The sequence below is a fragment of the Theobroma umbraticum genome, unplaced genomic scaffold (assembly GCF_002168275.2).
Source record: "Theobroma umbraticum cultivar Fairchild unplaced genomic scaffold, ASM216827v3 scaffold_20.0, whole genome shotgun sequence".
Lineage (NCBI taxonomy): Eukaryota > Viridiplantae > Streptophyta > Magnoliopsida > Malvales > Malvaceae > Theobroma > Theobroma umbraticum.
In genome coordinates this window covers 7,098,454-7,112,845 of record NW_018397266.1, presented here as the reverse complement: position 1 = coordinate 7,112,845, position 14,392 = coordinate 7,098,454, and the positions used below count along the sequence as shown (strand labels likewise).

The 14,392-nt window shown below is 32.1% G+C and overlaps 1 protein-coding gene across 1 annotated transcript; it reads left to right on the top strand.

Moving 5' to 3' along the window:
- Positions 1-4,328: 4,328 nt before the first annotated feature.
- On the top strand, positions 4,329-9,268 carry LOC110423261 (protein NRT1/ PTR FAMILY 2.13-like). Its single transcript, XM_021437431.2, has 4 exons — positions 4,329-4,647; positions 4,733-4,950; positions 7,184-7,755; positions 8,270-9,268. The coding sequence occupies exons 1-4, from the start codon at positions 4,467-4,469 to the stop codon at positions 9,129-9,131; spliced, it is 1,833 nt and encodes a 610-aa protein (XP_021293106.1). The 5' UTR covers positions 4,329-4,466; the 3' UTR covers positions 9,132-9,268.
- Positions 9,269-14,392: the final 5,124 nt, after the last annotated feature.

Genomic DNA, 14,392 nt, shown 5'->3' with positions numbered 1-14,392 from the left:
AAAAGGTAAAATGGTAGTTTGGCACTCTAAACTATAAATGCCTCACATTTTTGTAGGCTTAATAGCCCTCAATCGCATGTGCAAGGTAAACCATCGATTCCTAAGGTCGCCCAACCCATTTTTAAGTCAAACTTTATTCTTCTGATTTTAAAGCTTATTTGGGGTTTTTTACAGAAAAAGATGACATTTTTAACTTTCAAATCTTATGGTCTTGGATTTTCAAAATGGAAATAGTGCTTTGAATGCCCAGATATTCCTCTGAATTGCTAAAGTTCAAGACTTTGTGTTTTTCTTAAGCATCTAATCTCACCTAAGGTAAGAATGAAGGAATTATGGGTTTTTAAGCATTTATTTGGTTGAGTAGCAGTGGGTTTAAGCTAGAAATTTAGATTTAGTTGAATTCTAATAGTTACAAAAGTCCCTAGAGTGATTACTATGAGATTATTATTCTAGGTAATGATTGCAATATTTTTGTATGATAAGAATGCTTGAAAACTTCATAGTTTTTTCCAAAATGGAGTTATGATTGGAGTTAAAAAATTGACTCTCCAAATAGGTGAATGGATACATCACTTTAAAATTATTTTGATATGTAAAGCTAGCATGATTTCTATGGAAATGATTATTTATGTATGTAGAAATGAATTTCTAAAATGGTTTATCAAAGGATTTGAGTTTGAAGAATGAAAATGGATTTCTAAAAAATAAATTGTTAACAATAATGATATGATTAACACAATGATTCTCAAAACATTTACAAATTTATTAAGTCAAGATGCTTATTCAGTTGTATGATGGGTTAGTTTGTAAAACAAGCAAAGAAGAAAGAGTTTTAATGAAGACAAATGAGTCTTAACTGATTAACATAAATCCTTACTTAATTAAAGTAATTATGGGCGCTACACTAAAGATAGGCAAAAAGGTCTTAACTGGTTAACACAACGTTTAATTAGTTAAGCGGGTGCAGAATGCAAAACAAAAGCCTTTTAATCGGTTAAAGGAAAGGAGTTAACTGGTTCAAGGCCATAGATAAAGTATCAAGAAGCACTAAAATTCAAATTCAAAATATTGATGACCGTTCAAAGCACTAAACCAAAATATTTAAAGTTGAAGAATTTTTAATTGGTTGAAGTCCATTTTAATCAATTAAGGATGAATGGAGAGAAGCCTCAATCAATTAAAGGAAATATTAATCTGTTGAAAAAAGGCTAGCAAAAAACAGTGCTTGAAAACAAAAAGTTATTAATCAGTTAAAGTTTTCGTTAATTGATTAATAGAGTAAAGCAGACTGCGAGACAGAGAAGACTTAATCAATTAAGAAGTATGGTTAACTAGCTAAAAGCTCACTATAAAAAATTTAAAATTTAAGTAGAAAAAGATAAAATAATAGCCAGAAATGGCTAGTTTCTGTCTTCAATGGCTAAAAGTGATTTTTTAAGTATTTAAAGCCTCTCCAACAGTAAAAAATAAACTAGAGAAGCCATATAAAGTGATTTTGAGCTTAAAAGACCAAAAACTTGCTCTTTACACTTGTATTTCACTTCCATCCTTGGAAAAAGTGTTTAAGCTTAACTTTGTACATCTTAGATCAACTAAGTGATCAATTATACTTCATCTTTTCTTCATTTATTGATTACTTAGAGTGTGCGAGGCACTCTAAAGGGTTGATCAAGCTTCGATTAGCTTGGTTGTTGTTGTAAGTTTGAACTTAGCCTTAGAAAAATTAGTTTTTGGTTTTAATTAATCTTGAAAAAAACTATTGTTAAAGGTTGTGGCTAAACCTATGAAAAGCCATTGTAAAAGCTAGATGGAAGCTTGGAAATTCCACAATTTTAGTGAATTGGTTTGAAAATCCTTAATTGAGAGATCAATATAGTGGATGTAGATCAAAGGAACCGAACTACTATAAATCATTATATTTTATCTACTTTCTTTTATTTTCTTCGTACTCCTAGCACTTAAATCATTCCTCTTGCAAGTTTTAAACTTCCATTTTCAATTCCCTTAATCAGCCCTTTACTTGGAAAGAATTTTCATATCATTCTAAAAGTGTCATTCACCTCCTCTCTAACACGCTTTTTGAGACCAAAATTATCATCCTTAAGTTTTGATCTAATAGACAATTTTTTATGAGTCTTCTTTCAAATAGTTTCTAAAAGCAATTTATTCTTCACTACTTAGATAAATATCCTCTCACTTTTTAACTTTCAACCTAATAGGACTAATTTCTCCAACGGAAAGTAGTTTGTACCAATTTCTATGGATAATTTCTATGGACAAATTTCTATGTAACAATTTCAAATAGTTGTTTGCAACAACTATCGTAGCATAAAACTTTTAATGAATTTTTGCAAAATACTACTAATAGTAGTGTTGCAAAATATACTTGGCACAATTTTGTAAATATGTAATTTGTAAATGTCTATTGCAGCATAACACCTTTTATATTATGAAACATATATATTTTGCAACATTGTTAAATTTAGTTGAAAAAATTTTGCTGTTAATTAAAGACGGAATTCCTTGTATATATATTACTGTTTGTGACTTTTTTAACAAGAGATAAAATCCAACTTAATTATAGACGGAACAGCCGTCCACGAATGAAAGGACTTAAGTCAATTATATTGAGTCCATACATATTTGAGATGTAACTAACAAACTAACTGATAGATTATTATGGAGCTTAAATTTTGAAATTGAAAAATGGGGGAGCCCTCATGCATTAAAACCCCACGGGTCAATATAGGTTGCTCAGTCCCCTAAGCTACAACAATATCATGTGCCATATCCCTCTCCAATCTTTTATGTTTTTTTTTTAAATTATCATTTATCATGTTTTAATATAAAATTAAATTTTTATAAACTAACACTCTTATGATCATGAAAATTTATTAATTTATCAATATATTATTTAATTAATAAATTAATAATTTATTAATTTATACATCAATTAATCTTTTCAGACACTTAATTGATGTATAAATTAGTTGATTCATATCACCATTTGTATTGAAGCCTATCTCACACAAAAGGTACACTAAAAAAAATAATTACATTGCATATTTTGTTTTTACAATACGAGAACACTAAATTAGAATTTCTTAATGCATTAAAAAAAAATTAAAGATGTGGCTTAAAGAGATATCAATTTCAAAGTAAAACAAGTAATATTGAAATCATGTTTTATAAAAACTTTCTAATTGAGTCATATATATAATTTTAATGTGTAAAAAAATTATTAATTTATATATCAAGTGAAATTTATGTATTTTTTTTAAACGTATTATTTTATAAATTTAATGAATTATTACTTTATTACATTAATTTCAAACCGAGATTGATAAAAAATATTATTTAATTAAAATTATTAATTAATTAAATATTAATTTATAACATTTGTACTGTAATCCTTGTAACGTATTCTTTATACACAGAAACGCAGCACTTCAGGGTTTTGGTTACAAAATTTCTACCCAAATTACCTTAATTACCTCTATTAGAGGAGGCCAAGTATTACTTAAGATAAATCTTCAAAAAAAAGATATTAATTAAGATAACATCATTTCAGAGCAATAAATGCTATTAGACAGTCACCATTGTTTTTGTTCCATGACACCAAAGAAAGAAACATGCACCTGCCACATGCCCCATCCAAACTTCGGAAAAATTAATTTAAAAAGTACAAATTAATATATACAATAAATATATATATTTCTTTTTTCAAAGAATAGCTACCTACCACCAAAACTAGCGATGGCTTTTTCTTTTTATATAAACAGAAATTCGAAGTTGATGCTTGACCTGAATTTTATCTAGTAGAATCACTCCATATATGGCATAGTTAACAAATTGAAGTGAGTCAACGTAAGGGAGTGGTTTATTTTTCCTATCCCTAACTCAGAAAAATGCTAGAACCTAAAATGATGTATGTACATAAGATGATGCCAGAGAAGTGATAATTGAGGTAACATAAATTAAGTCCCAACTAGTTTGATTCAGATTTGGACCAATTCAAATTTATATTTTGTCATGAAAAAGAGTAACAGTTGCTTCTTAGTTTTACAATGTACTGTATACTAGTAATTACTTTAACTACTTACAAAGCAGTAGGAAAGCCAGTATAAGCCAAAAGAAAAAACATTACCATGCATATATGCCAAGTACTTCTACATGTAGGCCCATAGAAAACAAGCCACTATTGTTAGCCATATTTCGTTTGTGCATGTGGCCGACCTTTATCACCCCTTGATTTCGTCAGCCATTCAATCATCCCCATCTCCTTTTACTACAAATGCAGTTAACTACTGTGTATATATATACATATAGGTTTGGCACTTGTAGAGATAAACAAGCTTTCTCTCAAAAAAAAAAAAAAAAGGATAAACAAGCTCAAACCCACCAAGATTCACATGCTTTGAAGAAGAAACTGAAGGCGCATAATAAAAGCTTTTCCAAAAATAAACATGGTGAAAAGCATCAAAGAAGAGTCCAGGTCGTTTTTTCTATATTGTTGCACAAAAAACTTCCAGAAACCAGCGTCTCCGGAAAAGAAACCGGGAGAAGGAACGAATGGAAATGCTTCGTCGGTCTCCTGTACAAAGCAGAACAAGCCTGGAGGGTGGAAAGCTATGCCTTACATCTTAGGTTCCTCTCCTTTCTAACGTATTAATGGTATTAATTTCCTCGTGCAGTAGTCGTTAAGTTAACATAGAAAAGTGTGCTGTGGCAGGAAATGAAACGTTCGAGAGGTTAGCAACGTTTGGGTTGTTGGCAAATTTTATGGTGTATTTGATGAGAGAGTTACACATGGATCAGGTGTCAGCTTCAAATGTTTACAACATCTGGTTTGGTATAACCAATTTTGCACCTCTGCTTGGTGCTATTATCTCCGATGCCTATGCCGGGAGGTTTCGAACCATTGCGGTTGCATCCTTTGCTTCATTTCTGGTATGTTTTCTTACTCCTTACTGCTTCATTATAATCATACACTGTAATAAGAATTTTCATAAATATTAGTTATTAAGGGCCAAGGCTGCTTGAATTTTCATTAAATAAAATCGAGTAGGTGAACTGAGGTCGATTTCATCCTAAATTTTCTTGATGCGTGATGCACATGGCGCGGGAATGATTTCCCGCTTCCAAGAGTTAATTAGACGATGCAAAAGCTGATGAAGATTCTTGGATTTACGCTTTCATAAAACGTTTCTTGCTTTTATCAGCAAGCAAAAAGTTTTACTATATAGTCAATTAGTTAAGGACAAAATTAAATCGTATTAAGTTCTATTGACTATCTCCTAATCTTTGGAAACAAATTTAATTCTGCTTCTCGCTCACATACCATCGCTGACGGATAAGAAATCCATTTGCGGCCCCTCTCTCTTTCTCTCTCTCTTTTTTTTTTTCCTTTGTCTTTTCTTTGTGGGGATTTGCTCTTGGCTTGCAAGATCTCTTGCTAAAGCCAAGAAACATATGCCTACGCTGAAATTAAAAGTGGGGGTAAATCTTCTGTCATGCTTGTGTTTTGCTGTGGTAATAATAGCCCATAATTGAATCTAATACTTAGGTTTAGCCAATGAAATTAATTGCGACATTAATATTTATCAATGAAAATATGACATGATAGAAAATAGAAAATAAATTGAACTATAAACTTAGGACTATCTATCAAAAGATTCATTCTAATCTAATATAGTAGTAATTACGAAAGTTCGCTCTTTTTCCATTTACTTTTGGTTGAATCGACCGGCAAAAACCGTAAAAATATGTAGACCACAACATGTCATCATTGTGTTAGGTAAACTAAGTACAAGCAATATCATAATACTTCTAATTATAATCTACTCTAGGTAAGATTTTTGATATGCACGATGCTGGGCCCGGAAAAGTCATCAAAATATCTCAACAGCAAGTTAGGTTGCCATTTATCAATACTCATGCATTAAACATATGTATACTTATGGCTATTTTTAATGGAAATTTTATTATCGTGTATTGTTGGTCAAAAAATTATTCATTAGTAGAATAATATGTCTTGTGGGTCTTACAGGACAAGTGTCAGGCATGCTGCAAAAGAAGTTTGCAATTATAGTCCCACCTGGCCCCTTTTCTCTCGTCATTTTCTGCTCTTACAAATTGCCATTTACTATGTGTGATAGCCATTCTATTGAAAATATTGCTATGAATAGTTAAGTTAAGTGAGAAAAGCTTAGTAATTAAAGAAATCAGAAAAAGTAGTTGAGATTATTCATTTAATGCAAAACTATATGATAATATTTTTATTTATTTTTAATAAATACAAAAAGAGATTCAACTTTGTTAAACCCAATAATAAGTTCTAAAGTAAAAGAAATAAATCAAATAAAATAAATGTTTGCTAATTGAAAATAAAAAATAGATAAAATGAAGAGAGAAAATTAGGCTAAACAAAAAGCTAAATGAGAAAAAGTATAATGTTTTCTATAGTTTATAAATTATTGAAGGACAAAGTGAGAATATAAAAGAAAATTTTTTTTCTATGAAAAATATTTTACTTATTGAAAGAAAAGTTTTTTTTATGAAAAATATTTTATTTGAAAAATCTATTAGTTTTTCCTTATTTGGATAAACCAAGAAAAATATTTTCTATTATTTAGTTCATCCGGTAGAAAATAATTTTCACCATGATCCATCTTCAAAAACTTTTAACCATGACACTATAAAATATTTTAGATATCTAACATATTTTTTTAATATTACTAACATTCATGAATTATGCAAGATATCTAAAATATATTTTTAATATTAAAAATAATATATATAAATAATAAAAACATCTTACGTGAATACAGTTAAAAAAATCCTACATATCTAATAAACGCATCTTACATAATAAAAACATTTTACATATATTTTTATAAAATTGAGGCAGATCCTCCATTCTTTTCAAAAGCTAGGTCAACACTCACTTAATTTCTAAGCACAATATAGTTATTGGTACGGTTGATAGAAGCATCACGAGTTAAAATCTCATATATAGATATTTTAATTTGCATGTTTGTTTGTGACGCTTCTTCTACTATAAGTTTTATATGCATCATTAACTCCCGTTCTAGATGCTGCTATTAAGCTGAATTTTAGATAAGAAATACCAAATGGAAAAGATTATAAAGCTGAATTAGACATGTCTAATTTACTCTGACAGGGAATGTTGATTGTGACTTTGACGGCTTGGATCCCACATCTCCATCCTGCAGAATGCAAACCTGAAGATCAACCAAATGGTCACTGCGTTGGTCCAAACAAGGCTCAACTGGGAGTTCTGCTAACAGGGCTAGGTCTGTTATCAGTAGGCACAGGCGGAATAAGACCTTGCAGCATTCCATTTGGAATTGATCAATTTGATCCAACCACTGAAGAAGGGTTAAAAGGGATCAGCAGCTTCTTCAATTGGTATTACACCACATTTACAGTGGTCATATTGCTTACTTTAACTCTTGTGGTTTATATTCAAGACTCAGTAAGCTGGGTTCTAGGCTTTGGAATTCCTACCCTGCTCATGGGCAGTTCCATAGTTCTGTTCCTCATCGGAACTAGAATTTATGTGCACGTTAAGCCACAAGGAAGCATATTTTCAAGCATTGTGCAAGTGCCTTTTGCCGCTTACAAGAAACGACAGCTTAAGCTACCAGCAGAGGGAGAGGAAATTGGAGTTTTCTATGATCCTCCTGTAAAGGAAAATGTATTGTCAAAGCTACCCGTCACCAGCCAGTACAGGTGACAAATATATATATTTTTTTTTGGCTCAGATTCAGGTGACATATCTTATCACCAAAGATACTTTGAGAATATATTATTTAGTTAATAGACGAGAGCACTGGAATTTGCATAAATAGATGTAAGGTTACCATTTCTTGGTTATTCATTTCAGGTGGGATAGGGCCTTTCAAGTTACTGAATGAATTTACTTTTCATAGTGTTAATCAAAAGTCAAATCATAATCACATCTAACACTATTTGAATTAGAGACCGTATAAGCGTGAAGATGAGCTCGCTCCATAAGGATGTTGATTGATATTATATTACTTTGATTCAATCATTTAAGATTACATGATTTCGTGTAACAATCAGTCCAAACGACTTGACCAACTAATGAACTTATGGCAGTGTAAGACTGAAACACTTTTTCTTTGTAGGCAACATTGTGCAAGTGTTTCATGGTAAAGGTTCATTATATGAACTTCTGCTTGCATGTAATGCTAAATTTTAATTGTTGTTTTTATTCTCTTAGGTTCTTAAACAAAGCCGCCATAATAATGGAGAATGAATTACAACCCGATGGTTCCCCTAATAAATGGAGGCTGTGCAGCATTCAAGAAGTAGAAGAGGTCAAATGCCTGATCAGAGTCATTCCTATATGGGCTTCTGGTATCATTAGCTTTACCTCCATGGCACAACAGGGAACGTTCACTGTGTCACAGGCTTTGAAAATGGACAGGCATCTTGGCTCCAAGATCCAAATCCCAGCTGGTTCCATTGGGATCATATCGATGATCACAATTGGAATTTTCCTCCCTGTCTATGACAGAATAATTGTTCCAGGTCTTCGAAAATTCACCAAACGTGAAGGTGGGATAACGCTTCTTCAAAGAATTGGCATCGGCATCTTTTTCTCAATTCTGGCGATGATTGTTGCCGGAGTGATGGAAAAGAAGAGAAGGGACTCAGCTATACTGCACCCTGGTGTTGCACCAATATCAGTCTTTTGGCTAGCTCCTCAGCTTATCCTCATGGGCTTCTGCGAGGCATTCAACATTATTGGACAGATTGAATTTTTCAACAAGCAGTTTCCAGAGCATATGAGAAGCATTGCTAATTCTCTTCTCTTTTGCTCCCTGGCCGGCGCAAGCTACTTGAGCAGCATTGTAGTCAATATTGTGCATCATGTCACTGGAGGGCATGGACACCCTGACTGGTTGGCTAGTGATATCAATGCTGGCAAACTGGATTACTTTTACTATCTTCTAGCAGGGATGGGGGCCTTCAATTTCCTTTATTTTCTCTATGTTGCATATCACTATCGTTACAAGGGCACTGTACAAATGGAAGATAAATCTGACCCTGATGTTGAGCTAAGTTCGATCAAACCATGAAACTAAATAGATGTAATCTTATTGTATCTAGGTAATAATATGAAGAATAATACTCTTTTACGGTGGCTTTAATAGTCGCTCGGGGTCACATGTTCAAAGTAATAAAGGAAAAGAGCATGCTCTTTTCATTGTTGTAACAGAGCAGTATGGGTTGTCTTTGAAATTGGAATACAGCTCCTTTAATTAGTGTGTCTCCAAAGCGATATACTTGACTTTAAGAAACATGGCGGCATATGGAATGTTGGAGATTGTCACTTAGCAGCAGGTTCCTTGACTATGACTGAAATGCAATATGACAACAACAAACTAAAAGTGCACCAGGGAATGAGAAAGACCCATGCCAAAGCCATTCAAGCTTGGCACTTTTGAGGCATGAATTTGTGGTGTTGGAGATTAGGTGATGGACAGACCATTGGTTACCTCATTTTGGAGCTTTCTCCTTGTATTTAGCAGCGCGCATGCTCGGTTTAAAGCTGCCAAGAGATGCCTATCTCTTCACGTTCTACTTTCCTTGCGATGCAAACAACATTATAGTACTTTTTATAGAAACGGAGTGCAACATTGCACTTCCTCCCTTTAGAATACTTTTCCTTTGTTAAAAGCTGTTCGTATCAAAGGGCATTGGTATGCATTCTGTGCGGTTAAAGGCTTGATTCCAAGATTTAAGGTTTAGCGCTTTTTAATTCCATGTTTCTTTTACAAGAAAAATATACTTTGATTCAAACCTAGGTCACTACTCATTTCTCATCCAATCCTCACCGTTAGAGCTCAGTTCAAGCTGCAATAGCACATTAAGTATTGTACTGTAATTGCCGGCTGAGATCGATTTATTAATAAAAATATGAATGGACATCTTTGGCCCCGAGTTTGTGCCTCCCTCTCTGCCCCGCATACTAGATTTTACCACGTTGCATAATTGAGGCTGACGTTAAACTTCTGATAGAAAATTTCTCCCAACTCAATACCAGATTTTTCCGTCTTCTCTTGGTTTGAATATGTCTTTAGAGTTTAGTTGCTTCAAATCTCAGTGGGAAGTTAGCGCACTTCTGAAGTTTCAGATTGGGTCTTTTGATTTTTCGTTTGCTTGCTTGTTTTCTGCCTCTTTGATTCTCCTGCGATTGCCATGTTGATGTCTGCTATTTTGACTTGTCTTCTTTTTTAATGGGTTTTACTGCGGAAGTGGACATTGCTGCTTCGCTTTTGTTTGCAGCAGTGATCTGGTGCTCAGGTTCTTTTTGGGATGGTTTCATCTTTCTGTTTCGCTGTGATGACTGATGCTGGCTTTTTTGGTTTGATGGGAGAAGCTCAGCTTCCGGTTGAGTTTGAAGGTTGGTTGGTTGTTTTCTTGATCATTGTTGTGCGTAAAGAGACTTGTGCAAGTTATGTTTTGTCTAGTAATGTGCAGGTTTTTTTGGGTTATTATAATCTGGGTTGATGGAAAGGGTAGGGGATGCAAGTTTTGCGTTCTGTCATCTGTTGTTCAATGACAGGGATAGGGTTTTCTTCTCTGTTATTTTAGCCGGATGTGTTTCATTGAAATAGGGGCCTTAAAAACAAATATCCCAGTGGTGCGGTCCTGTTTTCATTGTTGTCAAGGCTAAACTTTGTTCTCGAGGATGCCAAGAAGAAAGGGCAATTTTGCTGTTAAACGTTAAACGTCTATTTTTCTTTAATTATGTTACGTGGCAAAACGTTATTGGTGGGGCAGAAGTTTTTTGTGCATTAGTGTTATAATGTCTTAAATTTAGGATAAAGTTTGGTATGCTACAACAGAATATAATTATAGAGAATATAATATTATTTAGTATAAATGAGAAAGTACTGATTATAATGACAATATTGTTATATTTGGTTTAAAAGTGCTTTATTAAAAATATAATGATAATTTTCAGCATTATCTCATGTATGAAAATTTGTTATCACAGACATTAAGTAGTTATAAAATATATTTAACTTTTTAAAGTTCATTTATTGTTAATTTGGTCACTTATTTTATTATTTATTTATTTTAAAAAATAAATAAATAATGAAAAACTTAATTGCTAAAATGTAAATGAAAGCAAAATTTAAATAATATGTTATCTATAAAATTTGAAATTGTATACAAATTAAATTTTTAATGTGCAAAAAAAAATATTCTTTAAACATTTCAGATGTTTTATTTAAAAGATAGGATGACGTATAATCGGTTTGGCAATTTGTTTAGGTTCATTGCTCACCAGATTTGACACATGTGACCTAAATGAGTTTGCAACCGCGTAGCTGTCACTACCGTCATTTCTTATACGCCCTCTCTCGTCAAACCACCTCATCGTTTGCCCTTTCCCATCGATTAGGACATGGTGGATTCGGCCCGGTTTGCAAAGGAAGTCGTTTTCCCAATCGCTACAAGGTGAGCGTCAGTTCCACGAGGAAATGTCTATATCACGCGCCTTGGATTCTAGCCACATTGTTCCCCGCAGTGGGCTCTCTTGGGATTCCTGCAGAAGATGGCTCATCTTCGATTACGAATAGATGGAAAATCGGAGCTTGTAAAACAACAAAAGGGAAAGAAGCAGTAGAATAAAAAAAAAAACGAATAAAAGAAAAGGGTATACGTCGAGTTAAAACAGGATTGAAGGATTTTGGTTAGGTTGAATGAAAAAGGGCCAATAATGGTAAATAAATATTTTTTGACATTATAGTCAAAAAAGTCTTTTGAATTATTTAAAAATTTTAAATAATTTTTTATTTTTTATTATATTTAATTAAACCTTTAAATTTTTATTTTAAATTAAATATACTTTTATAACTAATAGTTGATTAATTATTATTAATTAATATATTTATTGTTATTTTATGTCGACGTGATCTTATATGGTGCTCATGTAGAGAGTAACAAATGTGATATGATCATGCTGTTATGTCACATCTGTTGAGTTTGGTTATAAATGTCATGCTTAAAACAAAACAATAAAAATTGATACTAGCGATGCTCGTCAAACTCGTCATTTTCTTTCTAGAAAATTAAAACGTTTAAAACAAAATAAATCTCCACCCACGGATCACCATGGTAATATTGTAATACATAGAATGTCATTTAAAATCATAAAATCAAAAGCTAACCTTGCCAATGTTCTTATGATCGGAATAGAAATCTCCTCAATGCAATTTGTGAACATCACAACAAGCAAGAACCTTATCTAATTAAGCTCTTAGCCTATAACGGTAATACACATAATTTCACTTGAACCTTTCAACAAATGAGGGAGATTTTAGCTATGCTTTTGTACTAGCAAAAAGGGACAATATTTGTCCCTTTCCACTTCTCACAAAGATGACTGAATCACACACTTAAAGAATTGTTTCAAAAAAAAATTTTTCTTCTCCACAAAATAGGTGACGACACAGAAGAAAACAAAAACTTTTTTTTCTTTTTTGACAACTTTTTTTCTTAATATGTGAAAAGCTAGTTAAATATGATTTATATAGCTAAGTTAAAATTAACTTTAATTTTGCAATAACGCTCTCCAAATTATAACACATTACAGTATAGGCCCATGACTTAATTAAACTATTTTATTTAAGCTCAATGAAAATTAAATTGAAATATATTTTTTTATATTTTTGCAATTTTGGCATTATAATTATAACTATTTATATATTATGCCCAAAACTTAATCAAACTTTTTTTAATTAAGTTTACAAAAGTTAATTACTTAGCATGTGATTTAAGTTTAACTTAAATTATCACTCTTCCAATTTAATTCAAATGCAATCATTATGTGTGACCCATTAAGTTCATAATATGTTGGTAATGGAATCGATTAATGACTTAATTCATTAATATAAATTTCAATCAATTAATTTATAATCAATTCCATAAACCAAGATTAATATCTAGTAATGCATTATAGCCACCAAATTGTTAGGAGAGTCAAAGAGTTCTTTGACAACCTTCTAATGTAATTCATTCCCTCGTCATATATCCTGAAGATGATAAGAGCTTCGTACTGTATCTACTCTTATTGACCTCCACATTTGTTCCTACAGTTATAGCATTAGCTTTATAGAGATTTATGAAACCTTTTTCATAATCTCTAAGTCGTCTTAGTTAAAGACTTCAATAAGTTAAGGTGAACTAAGAACTGATAAGATATATCATCTCAAACACTCGAGGTGATAATCCTATCTTTACCATTCATTTACCTTCACATGCTTCATACTATACCCAAAAACATCATGTTTAGGCATTATTGGTTAGGCATTTATAGGGATGAAATTAAAGCATAGTTCTTTACATATAAGACAACTTGGTGTCTCAATTCTAAAGAGTATTTACATGATTGATACATGAGAAGTGTTACATAGACAATGGAGTGTATTACCAAATGCACTTCTCATGGTGGGTCATGTTCAATGAACTTGCTTTCCTAGCAAACACCTACATTCTAATTCCAAGTATCTCTATACTTTAATCTATGAGATCGATTACTTACTTTCAAAGTAAGGAACATAGAATACACCAGCATCTAAGCATCATTGATGTCTAGTCTCAATGATATATTGACCATGAATATTTTGAGATTATGCTTTGTTGCATAAGGATCTCATCACTGCAACCTATTACAATTCCCTTGCAAGGCATATTAATCTCATAGACTTCATCTAATTAGACTTATAATTCATTATAATTAATGTCTTATTTATGAAGAAAAACCTTTAATCATTCAATATGAATGGTAACGTTGCATGATTGGAACCAAGCCTTGACCTATTTTAATTGGTTGCGACGCTTATCCCAATATTCTCCTACTAGCATAAAGCCAATAGCTACAACATTGCAATCTAGATCTAATCCATTTAGCAATTGTGTCTCTTTATAGACTCATTTATGTCATTTAATTTGGTTAATTGCTTTTGTCTTTGTGATGTCACAAACATCTCGTCATATTACTATATTTAGACCCAATGAGACCAAGGTTGTTGGTGTGGCTCTATTGTTATATTAACAATGGCTATAACCTTTTATTAGTTCCATGAGCTGAAAATACAAATAACCTCTTACTCAAGCCTTTAGTAGGATTTTTATGACCTTATTTATATACATGTCCATAATCTTTTATTAACTTCAGAACTATTCCAACTTGACTATGCTTCGTGCTTCACATGCATTTTGTTACTTAGTATTGTGCCATCCACTACTGTTTAAACGTTGGCATTTTCTTTATATATGTATTACATTTTATGTAACTGTATCAATAAAGAACTATATTCACTCC

Coding starts and splice junctions, on each gene's coding strand:
- LOC110423261 (XM_021437431.2), top strand. CDS start 4,467: ATGGTGAAAAGCATCAAAGAAGAGTCCAGGTCGTTTTTTCTATATTGT. Junction 4,648..4,732: donor AGCTATGCCTTACATCTTAG/GTTCCTCTCCTT, acceptor GTGCTGTGGCAG/GAAATGAAACGTTCGAGAGG. Junction 4,951..7,183: donor CATCCTTTGCTTCATTTCTG/GTATGTTTTCTT, acceptor TTACTCTGACAG/GGAATGTTGATTGTGACTTT.